Raw genomic sequence first — 13,214 nt, 5'->3', positions numbered from 1 at the left:
ACACACACTTTTACTGAGATTTTTACTCGCCAGAACACCTTCCTAGTATGCTTTTCAGCCACAATATTACAGTGCTCCCTTAATTTTGATAGCTTTTAAACAGCAAGATCGCAACCCGGCATGCATTTTGTTACCTTCACCCATTGATCTTGCGAAAGAATGTAGTTTGTTTTGCTTGCCCTTATAACTCTAAGTTATGCATGAGCATAGGATGCTATTTGCCATAAGAACGCCAGCACATAACATTCATACTGTATGAAGTACAGCTATGCAAACCGTCTGCAACTTCACTCAATACAAGAGGATTTCAGCCAGTGCTAAAGCAAGAATAAAAGGTCAATAAAAAGTATTCATACTCTCTGCAATTTGTAGTGTTATTCTTTAAAAAAAAAAAAAAGACCACCTAATTCCACTCGTTCGCTGCACTTTGGTGCAGAGGACAAGTGGAAATAGGTGACAAAATGCCGTTTTCATGTGTAGGAGATGCATACCAACTTACACAGGTACGTATTGAAACATAAGTGCTGCTGCACCCAAGTTTCTTGATGAATGCACAGTCTGTAGCTTGATGTGCATCTTATATGACATACTAACATTTAAGCTAAGGAAGCAAAGATATTTGGCCGGATGCAAAGCATTTTGCCTCATTCTTGGCACTTCACAGAATGTAGGGACTTGCATTGTTGAAGTGTCCAAGGGAGAGTGCAAACTTCAATTTTTTTAGCACAGCCATTCACACTTCCCAAGCTAACTATTAGCTCCGACACAGCGTACAAGTCGTGGCAGGTTCTCACAATCTTCCCTCATGATGGCTAAATAGCCATCACTAGTGTTTTGGGATGCCACATTTCATACTGACCACAATCTCTATTTCTTGTAACAGCTAATCTTGCAAGGGCTTTCCAATTTTGTACTGCCAGGACATGTCTAGGACTAACATGTTTTAATGTTTCCCTCACACAAATACAAGTGTCGATGTAGTCATCAAGGGGCCCTAAAAAATTTTTTTGACAGTTTGAAGACTGCCCATCGGCAGTAAAAGCTCCTGTTAACAAGCAAGGCTATAGTAACACTGCACGTGACAAGAAATTTGTAATTTTTGCTTGAAAGAGCCACAAATTGCTCGCTGTTTTCCAAGAAAAGTATGCACTCACAGGCACCAACTCCTTAATCAGTGGTACAGACACTGCCATCATCGAGGTTTATAATTGTTAAAACATTGTCAATACTGCTTGTGCTGTTTGTTCTAAGTTCAATAAATGAGAAATACGTATGCATGCCATTATCTTCAAGAACACTGATAAAGTATCTCGTCTTCCCACTTCCACGCTCGAGCGATGATCGTCTGCTAAATGTTCAGTTTTATCCTACAATTATGCAAGACAGGACCAGGCCTACTACACTGGTGCTATCAGAAAAATGCCTGATTTGATTTGGTTATTCAAGTGCATGCTTACTCACTCCTCCCTCACAAGCTACTAGATATACTGGCAGGCGTCACTTAATGTTCCACCAATTGCAACCACTTAAAAATAAGCTATCTGTATTTTAGCCATCAATTTGATGCAAGACAACACCGGTGTATGCGAGGTTCTTGGGTAGCTCAGCCAGACTTTAGCATGACAGTTATCTTACTTGTGCTACACGAGTACTGCAACTGCCACAGTGTGCCACTGCGTGCTGGGGTGGCACTATACTTGGCGACAACTTTCCTTGACAGCACTGTGGAAGTTAGAGCTGAAGTACGTGCCTGCTACTATGCAAGAAAATTGCTCTATTCTACTAATAATTTTCTCATTTTCTCTTCGTTTATCATGAGACTAGAACAGTTATGGAAAGTCGTAGGTAAAATACCATTATTATTCCCTTGAAAGAATGCCTTCTTTTTCTTTCCATTCCTTAGACAGCACCACCATTTTAGATGGTCGCCCAATTCAGCGTGGCCATTCTCCAAAATAAATACGATGTCCATGACGTAGCAGGTTAGTGTGATGCCGCAAATGTGCTTTTTAGTTCTCCAAGAAAAATGCACTCGTAATATGGCACTAAAATGTACGCTAAACCATTGAAATGTTGTTCCAATTCACATTTTCATGTGTATAATCTTCTAAACATGTCAATGAAGCGAGCGAGAAAAACCTAAATCAGTTGCCAGCTGCTGTACTGCTTGTGGAGCAACACGAGTGTGCCGAAGCCCCGTCTCCGTACCCCTCGCTCCATTGTCAAGATAGTCTGAACGAAAAGTTTGCAAACATATTCATATAACAAATGAAAATTCTCAATGTCTAGACATGCTGATATAGATTGTTGCCTCCATTTCATCCTTCTTTATGCAGCTTCTGGTGTGTTGGGGCAAAAGAGGAAAGAATGTGCTCAGATCCTACGGCATGCATATCCCTGTAACTATGCTCATACTGTCAAACCTCACTATAATGAAGCATTTCACTTTTCTCAAATTCATGTCCGCAGAGCACCATTTTAGAGCAACAAAGTTTCACTGTTGCAGCCCAATTGAAATTTTTGCTGGGGCCAGTGTTCATATAGTTCTGCATGACTAAGAGTGGCTGTTCAAGCAGAGCAGTGCGTTTTGGGGTCGCAGTTTCTGCAGAAGAGTGCAAATCAATGCTCTCCTTCCTAGCCTTCAGTGTTGCAGAATGTTAAGCTTCGATTACTTGAGCCTCAATGGCGTCGGGTGCAGGAACGCAGACAGCATGCGCACACTGCCGAGCCTGTGGACTTTCTGTGGTTGGAGGTGTGGACGAGATACCGAGACGCCCGGGGTACCTAAGGAAGATACAGCGTTTGCGCGACCTTGGCCTTGTGTTGTGTGCGAGGCTATGAGGGAGCTCACGGTTCCTGTGTGCCTGGCTCATGTTTGAATGTAGCGTCGGCTGGCATGTTCAGTGGCATGATGCCTCACGTGATCGGTGGCGTGATTTGAGGTGTGAGCGCTCTACGAGGACCTTGTTAGGAAATGCCTCAAGGATCCTGATGTCACTAGCGCCTGCGGCTCTTTAAAATGAGCAAAGAGATACGAGGAGGAAGCAGACATCCTCCTCGTATTATGTCAAGGTAGTTGTGTACAGTACAAGGTAGTTGTGTACAGTAGGGAAGGCCTCACTAAACACAGCCATGAATTTGAAGTTGCTGTGTAAACCGGAGTTATTCCTGCTTGCGAAATAGTTGCGCTTGGATGTTTCTGATGCACTCCGGAAACCAGAATTAATTGAGGCTATTCTTGCTCTGGAGGCTGCGGAAGATGAGCTGTCGGAATGTCTTGAAATAATTCAAGAAAAGGAAGCCGCATAAAGACAGGCACAAAAACTTAGAGAACAGCAAGAGAAGGAACTTGAAGAAAGGGAGTTCGAATTGAAACGATTGCAGTTTCAATACACAAAGGAGCGTGAGGAACAGGATCACGTCCTCGAGTTGAAGCGACTCGAGGTTTAAATAGAGTGCATTCGAACGGCAGGGCATAGAAGCGAGGCAAACAGTGCAGGGGAGCACATATTCAAAATGACAGAACTTATGTGTCCTTGTAAGCTCAGAGAAAACATTGGGTTGTTTTTGGTGAACTTCAGGCGGACTTGCGAAAAGCAGGAGTTTTCCCTTGAGTTGTGGCCACAACACTTGCTCACACTTTTACCTAACGAGGCAGCAGAAGTAATAGCTCGTTTGTCCGGTGAAAAAGTTGACAATTACGATAAAGTAAAATCCAGTTTGCCTAGGAAGTCCGAGGGGGTATTCTGGCAGAAGTTCCGCGAAACAAGGAAGGGAAGGAATGAGTTATACACGGAATTTGCCTATAAACTGAAGTCAAACATAGGGGAATAGCTTAAGGAGGAGGAGGCCTACTGTGACCATGCGAAGGTTGTTGAGTCTTTTTTACTGGAGCAAATGTACAGCCGGTTACCAGAGAACCTGAGGCATTGGGTACAAGATAGGCCAGAGATGAAATCTATGGCTAGAGCCGCCAAGCTAGCAGAGGAATTCATCATGCATAGGGCTCGCAAAGGCAGTGACGGTGGTCGAAAAGGGGGTCCCCATTATAAGTTCAAGCCAAATAGAGGGCCAATGAAAACGAAGGAGGAGCCAGGAATCGGGCATGCCCAAGCTGAATATACAACGGAGTCGGAACAGAACCGCGAACTTGCGTTAGAACAGCAAAGGAAATTTGAAGTAAGGAAACCGTATCTTTGCTATAACTGTCACAAACCAGGTCACATTGCGGCACAGTGTAAGAAACCAAAGGCAGTGCTTCTATCCGTCTGTGGTAGGGACGAGAATAGTGAACTGATCAAACCTTACATGCGCGACCTTGAAGTGAACGGGATGCCATGTCGCGTACTGTGCGATTCTGCAGCAGCGATGGACATAGTTCACAGCTCGTATGTTGAACCAGAAATGTTCACGGGCGAGTGCGCGTGTATTAGGCAGGCAGTAAAGTTCAACAGTGCATGCCTTCGTGTCGCAAAGGTATTGATGAAAGGTCCTTTCGGAACTCTCAAAGATGGAAGCTGCTGTATCATAGGCACTTCCTCTTCAATGCCCTTACCTGTTATTGAATAGGTCTGATAAGATGCTGCGGGAGAGAGGGCAGCTGTTTGGAGAGGCTAATGTTATGGCACTGACGCGTCCGAAAAGTCGACAACTCACTGTGAAGGCAGTTGCTGAGTCACCTTTAGCTGAGATCCGCCACTCACAGGACTCCCCAGTGGAAGTCAAGCTTGCGCTAGCATTACAACATCAGGAAGCTCCATCCGCAGTGGATGAAGCTACGGCACAGGCACCCTCGGAAATATCGGAAGAGCATTCCAGAGACTTATTCAGTGTCAACATCAGAAAGCTTAGAGCGGCTGTTAAGAGTAGACAGCATGGCCTTGAAGGATGCACAAAATAAAGACCCGATTCTGCAAAATATCTAGAGCAGGGTAAATGAAAAAACAGTACATAAAAACATATGTTATTATGAGAAGGATGGCCTACTCTACAGCAAGTATGTAGACAAAAAGGGTGTAATGTTTGATCAGCTGGTCATGCCCCAAGCTGATCGACTGGATCTGCTGCGCTTGTCGCATGGAAGTTCTTGGGCTGGTCATTTGGGCATAAAAAAAACGAAGGGAGGGCTGTTGCTGGAGTACTATCGGCCAGGCTGTTTCTGTGACGCAGAGCGATTTGTAAGGACATGCAACACGTGTCAGCGTGTAGGGTAGCAGGGTGACAAGTCCAGAGCCCAGATAAAGCTGGTACCTATCATCACAGAGCCATTTGGCTGGCTTGTAGTGGACACTGTAGGCCCACTTCCGGTGACATCGTGTGGGTCTAAAGCGAAAAATACAGCAAGTGTAGCATTGAAATCTGCTAAAACCATACGGAAAACAGGAAGAAGTGGTATGCATGATAATAAAAACTGCCAAGGAGATTCCAGTAGAGTTTCCAGGGCTTGTGTCAGTCGTAAATGGTGAGGCTTCTGATCCAGGCTTGTGAACCAGTATTCAAAGGATTACTATCGAAAGCGCAGTAAGAGCCGGAGCATAAGACGAAGCTCTGGAATGTCCTTCACGAATTTCAGTACTTTTTTGTGAATAGGCCAGGAAGGACCTCTCTTGTCACTCACGACATCGATCTAACATCCTCATAACCTGTGCGTAGCAAAGCGTACATAGTGTCACCGTGCAAACAAGATATTATGTATTTCGAGGACAAAGTTGTTGAATTGAATGTGATCGAGCCTTGTGAGAGCGATTACACTTCACCCTTAATCTTAGTTGAGATACCAGGGAAAGATCCACGCACTTGCGTAGACTATCGCAAGCTGAACTCGATCACCACCGAAGACCAGTTTTATCTGATACCACACATTGTAGAGCGCATCGAGAAAGTTAGTGGCGCTCGATCCATGCTGGATCTTGTTCGTGGCTACTGGCAGGTTCGTCTCACAGAGGGGGCTAGCAGATAAGCAGCTTTCATATTGCTGTTGGGAACGTTCTACCCTAAGGTATTAAGCTGCCGATGCCCCGTACTGTTTTTCAAGCCTTGTGGACAAGGTGTTGTGAGAACTTGGGGATTTTGCTTTACCCGACTTGGACGATGTTGCGATATATTCGTCCTCTTCATCGGTGCGCATGCGAAATCTGCGAGTGGTGCTGGCGCGATTGTTTGAAGCGGGGCTCACCGTGATGGCACCTGAATGTCAACTTGCTAAGGTTGTCTACCTAGGCCACGAAATCGGAGAGGGACTCCTCTGACCTTCTTAGGTCAAGGTGGCTGCCATAAGTGATTTCCCACGACCACGCTCAAAGACAGACATCCGCTCATTTCGGGGGTCGCGAATTATTATCCACATTACATTCCACGATATTCCAAACTAGCTAGCGCTGTAACTAATGCTCTCCGGAAAACTGAGCCGCAGACTGTTGTCTGGGATGAGCGTAAAAAGGAGGCTTTCAATGCTTTGAAAACCGCCCTGACAAGTCAGCCTCTGCTTAAATCACCTGACTATTCGAAAGAGTTTATAGTTCAGTGTGATGCTAGCAAGCAAGGCATTGGAGTAGTGCTGTGCCAACAGGGAGAGGATGGTGAACACCCAGTCATTTACGCCAGTCGTAAGCTGAGTGTGCGATAACAAGCGTATAGTGCAACCAAAAACGAATGTGCGTGCCTCTTATTGGCAGTGCAAAAGCTGCCGTGCTACCTTGCGGGCTCGAAGTTCACCATCGAGGCGGACCATTGTCCTCTCAAATGGCTGCTGACAGCTTCTTCCAAAAATAGTCGCCTCTTGCTCTAGGGCCTTGTTTTGCAGCAGTATTCATATGAAATACAGTACAAGAAGGGGAGTCTTCATGGCAATGCCGATGACTTAAGCCGAAGCCTCTGGGCGATAAGTTGGCCTCCGGTATTTTTTTTCTTCCTGACAGGGTTTTGGTGTTATTTCTTCCATACATTTGAGAAACCTGTGTGTTGTCAGGTGAGCAACGAAATCAGGGCTGTGTTTTTGTGCTCCTACTTGTGTACTAAAGTTGTCACTTCTGTGTTTAAAGCAGGCTTGGCAGAGTTCAGTGGGCACTCGTCTCGCACTTGCTTTCTCGGTGGCTGTTTTTCCCCATGCTCCCACTGCAGTTCAACCCCAGCCTCTGGCATGCCTTGTATTCATCAGAGAACCTTCGTAGGATGGAACAAGGCCTGGACCCAGGAATAGACCTTGCCCCAAGATGAAAAGGCTGTGAGCTTCGACGGTGGATCCCTTTGGCAGTCGATGCTATCCCCTATCATTCAGCAACTTCATCCGGGGGGGGGGGGGTCTGTTAAGCTTTGATTACTTGAGCCTCATTGGCGTTGGGTGCGGGAACGCAGACAGCGTGCCCACACTGCCGAGCCTGTAGGCTTTTCGTGGTTGGAGGCGTGGACGAGATGCCAAGGCACCCAAGGTGCCCGAGACACTACTGCGGAAAATAAAGCGTTTGTGAGGCTTTGGCCTTGTGTTGTGTGCGAGACTGCACGGGAGCTCACGCTTCCTGCATGCCTGGCTCATGTTTGAATGTAGCATCTGGTCGCGTGCTCAGTGGCGTGATGCGTCACATGATCGGTGCCGTGATCTGTGATAAGAGCGCTCTGCGAAGACCTCATTAGGGAATGTCCGAAGGATCCTGACGTTACTAGTATCTGGAACTCTTTAAAACTGGCAGAGAGATATGGGGAGGGGGCAGTCTTGACTGGGCATCTGTCGTAGCTCTGCTCCCCAGCTTGTTGCCGTGTCCCTTTGGCGATGTATTAAACACTGTTACTTGCTCTAGGCCGTCTCGCCTGTATGCTTTCCTCTTTGCCGGGTTCGATGCAAGATGAGCACATCCTGCTGACAGAGGCGGTCAAAATCGAGACATCTAACAAGAAAAAGAGAGAGCACTAAGCTGATTTGTGGCTTGCAGGGACCCTAGTGTGCACACTATCCTACTGTATATACGCTGCGTAGTGGCCAAAGTTGCAGCATAGTTTCGCATTCTGTGCCATGCATGCTGTGCGTCGGCACCCGATATGACGCTTTTGTTGTTGCAGAGTGTCGAGTAACAAGCGTGATTACCCATAGAGGCAACAGCACTAAATGCAACAACCTCTTTTCTTCTAAGCAATCATTGAGGAAATCTATGTCGATGTGGCTGGTATCTTGCAAGCGATCTTGATTGTTGTCGGAAAGAGCCACATAGTTTGGGACATCACATGGCAGACTATCCATGACCCTGAACTCGGAAAGAAGCTATTATGGAGACGGCGTAAATTCCCAAAGAGAGCAATTGGACCAGGCACCTTTATGACATATATAAAATCTTTTCCAGTGAGTGTTATCTCTGCACTTGTGCTATTAAAATGATTTTGAAAAGCATGAGCATTTCTGGTAAGGGCACTGCTGCAATTCTTCAAGATAAACATCACCTACTGAAATCTAGACCTGCACTGATTCCTACACTCCAGCGCTCGTGTTCTAGTTAGTCGCTTGTGCCACTAGGGACAGCATGCCATATGACCAGTGCAGCACTAGTTAGCACCTGTTAGCGGTGTGCATCGCAGTTGATGGAGATGTTTCGGTCAGCAGAGTACTATAATTATGTACAAGTGCACAATATTTTGGAAGTAAGAATACCATAGAAAGCTATTTCTAAATTCTTTGAATTTGAATGCACATGGTAAATGTCTCTTAACAGCGAAATTTTGTTTGCGACTTTTTTAACCATGATTTGTAGCCTTGTCTGGTAATTCCGAAATAGAATTGTAAATGCTCCAGTGTATCATATAATTAACGTTAGTGTCATTAATTCTGATCAATTTTAGCATCACTTCAAAATGCCCATTTAAATATAGAAAACTAGTGCACAACAGTGGGGGAGAGCTTGAGACCACATACGCTCTAGCTTCTGTGACACCGAACTCGCGGTTTTCAAATCAGAGGACCCGCTCAGTGAAAACTGAAATGACGTGGGTGCCCTAAGTGTGCTTCCTCAGGAAAATGAAAAAGCATTACTGAAGTAAACAGCTGAAACCATTCGTAGCCCAAAAAACTAAAAGCAAACACCAGTAAAAAACACGTGTCTGCATCTGTTTTTTTTACTACAAATACGATTACAAGCTACTCAAACCAACTAGCCTACATCACCGCCTTGATAGCCAAAACCACCTTGACAGCATCCCGACAAAAGAGCAAGAGAGGCGAGGAATAATAATCCTGGTTGGGTGCATGTCGTGGTTTCGTGTGCACTCCACGAATGTTCTGCGATGTCGCCAATACTCGCTTTTTAGATGTAAAGCAGCTCTTTGACCAGCCTGTATGATGCTTTCCCTCCTACAAGCATGCCGCAGGTGTTAGTGCAGTGCCAAGTAGGTCACACTGCTGCTGCGCGTATCGTCACACTCCCCTCGCCTGCATCTGCCGCCTCATCCATTTACCCGCAACACCTGCCGTGACTGCCGCTCGCTACACCGCGAACTCGTCGGTTCAAGCTCAAGAAACCTGGCGTGCGTCTAACATACGGGTTGAAACATGTCTGTTTGTGTCTCCTACAAGACCTACGCCAGCCATCGCTTCAAACAAATTTTCCAGCGTTCACCGCAGTGCCCGCATTAGTGCCGTTCAACCCGTGATGCCACCTGTGCACAACGCTGCTGCTTCGCATCCCATCAGGGTGCCCTTCGGGGAGATAGTCCAAGTTTTTTTTTATGAAATGTCACAAGGGTTTCTTTATGATATGTCTCCATCATGCTAGTGGCAATGTCACGAGGTGCTAAAAATTTGGATGACCGCTCACGCTTACTTTAAAACCAAATTAAAATATTTTAAAGGCAACGTTTATTACTCATGATCGGTCAGGCGTGCCCAGAGCTGGAGGAATATCAGAGAACACAGGCATTTGAAGTTTCCAAATTTGGTGTGGGGGATTCTTTAAGTACAAAGAGTCGTGCAAGAAAGGTGAACTGAGTTCTTGAGTAACGACGCTAACCACAAGCAACTGACTACATACAAAATTTCCAGCAACAGACAAGAGGTTCAAAAGCATCATATCTGTGCTAACGAAATCTGGGTTTGAGGAATAAAATAAGCTTTAAACAAAAAAGAAATTATACAACTGTGTTTTTGCTTGAAAAAAGCTGTAGTGTTATAGTCAAAACATTTGTGAGAGAAAAAAACTTACCTACTATTACATTGAGTGCTAGCAAGCCTATGAGAACTGGAACAATATACGTGGCATCCCCCCCCCCCCCCCTCTGAAGAGCCAAATCCCAAAACCAAAACTGGGCTAAATATCACGAGAACGTAAAGCACACTGAAGTATCTAACCTCCCTTTTGAATATTGGCTAACAAAATGAGGCAATTCCTCGTTGCAGCATGAGCATAAAAAACTCGTTTTGAATAGGACTGAGCCAAACCCTACACCTCTTTTAAATAAAACTGAGGCAGATTAATTAAAGCAGCTTTGTGTCAATAACTGACCAAAACAACCAACATAGCCAAACTCAATCTGTGTCATTTGTGTCCTAGTTGTTTTGCTATAATAGTGTTATTGGGCAATTACTTTTGGGGGGGGGGGGGGGGGGGGAGTTGGTACTTGGTGAAGGACATGATGTTATATGACAAAACTCTAAGAGTATAAAGAGTAAGAGGCTGACTTCCCCACTTCATTCTGTTCAAGTTTTGCACTACAGCATCCTGTCCTTGTTTCAATCCAAGACGATATACTTGGAATGGAGACAACTGGTGGGCTCGGCGGCTGTGCACCAACGCAGACCGCTAATCCTTTCACTCTTGTCATGCAGGTGTTTCAGTGCGCATTCCTGCGCATACTGCTTTCCGTTTTCCTGCCAGCTTCCTTGACCACACCGTTGCAGTATCAACATCGTTCCAGCGAAAGTGGCACGCTTACCTGTCACGCCCTCTTGGTCTTCGACACAAGCTTATCAACCGCAACGTACTTGGAACCACTGGATTTCACCTCACGCAACAGATCTGGATCCCTTCCGGCGCCACCGGTCAGCTACATGGTCCTCGACAAAACCTGGTCGACGCTATCAGCATCGGCATCGATGCCTGTGTCGACTACAAAAGAGCGGCCTTTGCCGGCGGCGCTGTGTGGGCTCGGCGGCTGTGCACCAACGCAGACCGCTAATCCTTTCACTCTTGTCATGCAGGTGTTTCAGTGCGCATTCCTGCGCATACTGCTTTCCGTTTTCCTGCCAGCTTCCTTGACCACACCGTTGCAGTATCAACATCGTTCCAGCGAAAGTGGCACGCTTACCTGTCACGCCCTCTTGGTCTTCGACACAAGCTTATCAACCGCAACGTACTTGGAACCACTGGATTTCACCTCACGCAACAGATCTGGATCCCTTCCGGCGCCACCGGTCAGCTACATGGTCCTCGACAAAACCTGGTCGACGCTATCAGCATCGGCATCGATGCCTGTGTCGACTACAAAAGAGCGGCCTTTGCCGGCGGCGCTGTGTGGGCTCGGCGGCTGTGCACCAACGCAGACCGCTAATCCTTTCACTCTTGTCATGCAGGTTAGTAAAACTTACAGTCTTCTCGCTAAGAAGTCTAGTAATTACCTGCTGTTTCAGCTGCCGAGCCCACACTGCTGCGTTCTTGTTGCACTTGAGTGTTCTCGTGTTATTCGTGCCTTGTTGATGATGTCGGGCGATATTGAAAGCAATCCGGGTCCTGCTTCTAATGCTGTACTAACTGAACTGCAGAAATTGTCTGCCGGTCAGACGGAATTAATCAGTCAGGTACAGGACCTTAAGTCCCATTTGCTATCAACAGATAAATCTATAGCAGATCTCAGTAGACGCATGACTGATCTGGAAGGGCACTGCCAAAATATTATTTCCTTACGTACTGATGTGGAAGCGCTCAGAAGTGACACCGCTCGCGCGAGTGACCTTCTGCGCAAGCTTGAAGCACGCGTGGATGAAGCCGAGAATCATTCTCGGCGCAATAACCTCATATTTTATGGCCTTCCTGAATCAACTGGATCGGAAGCACTTGTCCAAGTTGAACAACTTGTCATCAAGCACTGCCGTGATCGTCTAGGTATTTCCATCGATCCGAAGGAAATTGAGCGCGCGCATCGTCTGGGTCGCCGCAAGGGTACTAACCACCATCGCCCCATAATAGTTAAATTCGCATTCCATAAAACAAAAGGAGAGATTCTTTCTAATGGACGGAAATTTAAAGGAACCACTTTTAGTGTTGGTGAAGATTTTTCACGTCGTGTGCAAAACGTCCGTCGGCAATTGATTGCCTTTGCTAAAACCAAGTCGCTGCCTTTTTCCATCACGTACAAGACACTGCTAATGGGTCACAAGCGCTACGTCTACGATGAGCAATCGCAAACTGTAAGGGAAGCGTCGTAGCAATTTCCTCGGCGCAAATCTGCCGGGCACACCCCCACACCTCAATCTGGCCTGTCACTTTCGGTAGTCTTTGCTAACGCGCGCAGTTTTTTTCCGAAACGCATAACTTTTTCTGAGCTTGCTTTGTCATCAAGCAGTAACGTATTGGTGATAACCGAGACTTGGCTGACAAATGATATAACCGATGCAGAAGTGCTAGATCACCTACCTGGATTTCAACTTTATCGTAAGGACCGTACAGGCGCACGTGGAGGCGGGGTTCTGATAGCTGTGCACCAACAGTTATCGTGCTCGGTGGCCAGGACCAACTCTCCTGAACTTGAAATTCTTTGGGTCGTTTGCCGTGCTCGCCCTCATACTGTCCTTGTAGGCGTTTGTTATAGGCCCCCGAACAGTGACCCAGATTTCGCATATAAGCTCAACAACAACCTGAGTGACCTTGGGAAACAGTATCCGCAAGCAGAGATACTGCTTTTCGGCGATTTTAATTTCCCTCAAATAGATTGGAGTAGTAGCGTCCCGTCAGCTGTGGGCAGTGAGCCCGCAAAGGACTTCATAGATTTCTGCCTGAATTGCAATCTAACCCAACTTGTATCCCAACCAACGCGCGTTACAGAGAGCAATTCCAGCATCTTAGATCTAATACTAACTAGTCATCAAGAGAGCTTATCATCAATTACATATCTGCGTGCCGTCAGTGACCACAAGGTAATCCATGCGGCCTTTGCGTTTCGACCTGTAAAACGCGATCTTGTCACCAAAACAATCCGTCTTTACGACAAGGGCAATTATAGTGCCATCAATAATGAATTGATAT

The 13,214-nt window shown here is 46.2% G+C and overlaps 2 protein-coding genes across 2 annotated transcripts in view; one reads left to right on the top strand and one right to left on the bottom strand.

Moving 5' to 3' along the window:
• The window catches only part of Dysb (dystrobrevin binding protein dysbindin), a 51,017-nt gene that overhangs the window by 2,203 nt on the left and 35,600 nt on the right, over positions 1 to 13,214 (bottom strand). The window lies entirely within an intron of this gene.
• LOC119167181 (uncharacterized) lies at positions 10,754 to 12,533 on the top strand. The gene has a single exon (XM_075877216.1). It carries the CDS (start codon positions 10,796 to 10,798, stop codon positions 12,395 to 12,397), a length of 1,602 nt encoding a protein of 533 aa, XP_075733331.1. The 5' UTR covers positions 10,754 to 10,795; the 3' UTR covers positions 12,398 to 12,533.

The sequence above is a fragment of the Rhipicephalus microplus genome, chromosome X (assembly GCF_043290135.1).
Source record: "Rhipicephalus microplus isolate Deutch F79 chromosome X, USDA_Rmic, whole genome shotgun sequence".
Taxonomy (NCBI): domain Eukaryota; kingdom Metazoa; phylum Arthropoda; class Arachnida; order Ixodida; family Ixodidae; genus Rhipicephalus; species Rhipicephalus microplus.
The sequence above is the reverse complement of the archived record's forward strand: the minus strand, read 5'-3'. Positions and strand labels throughout refer to the sequence as shown.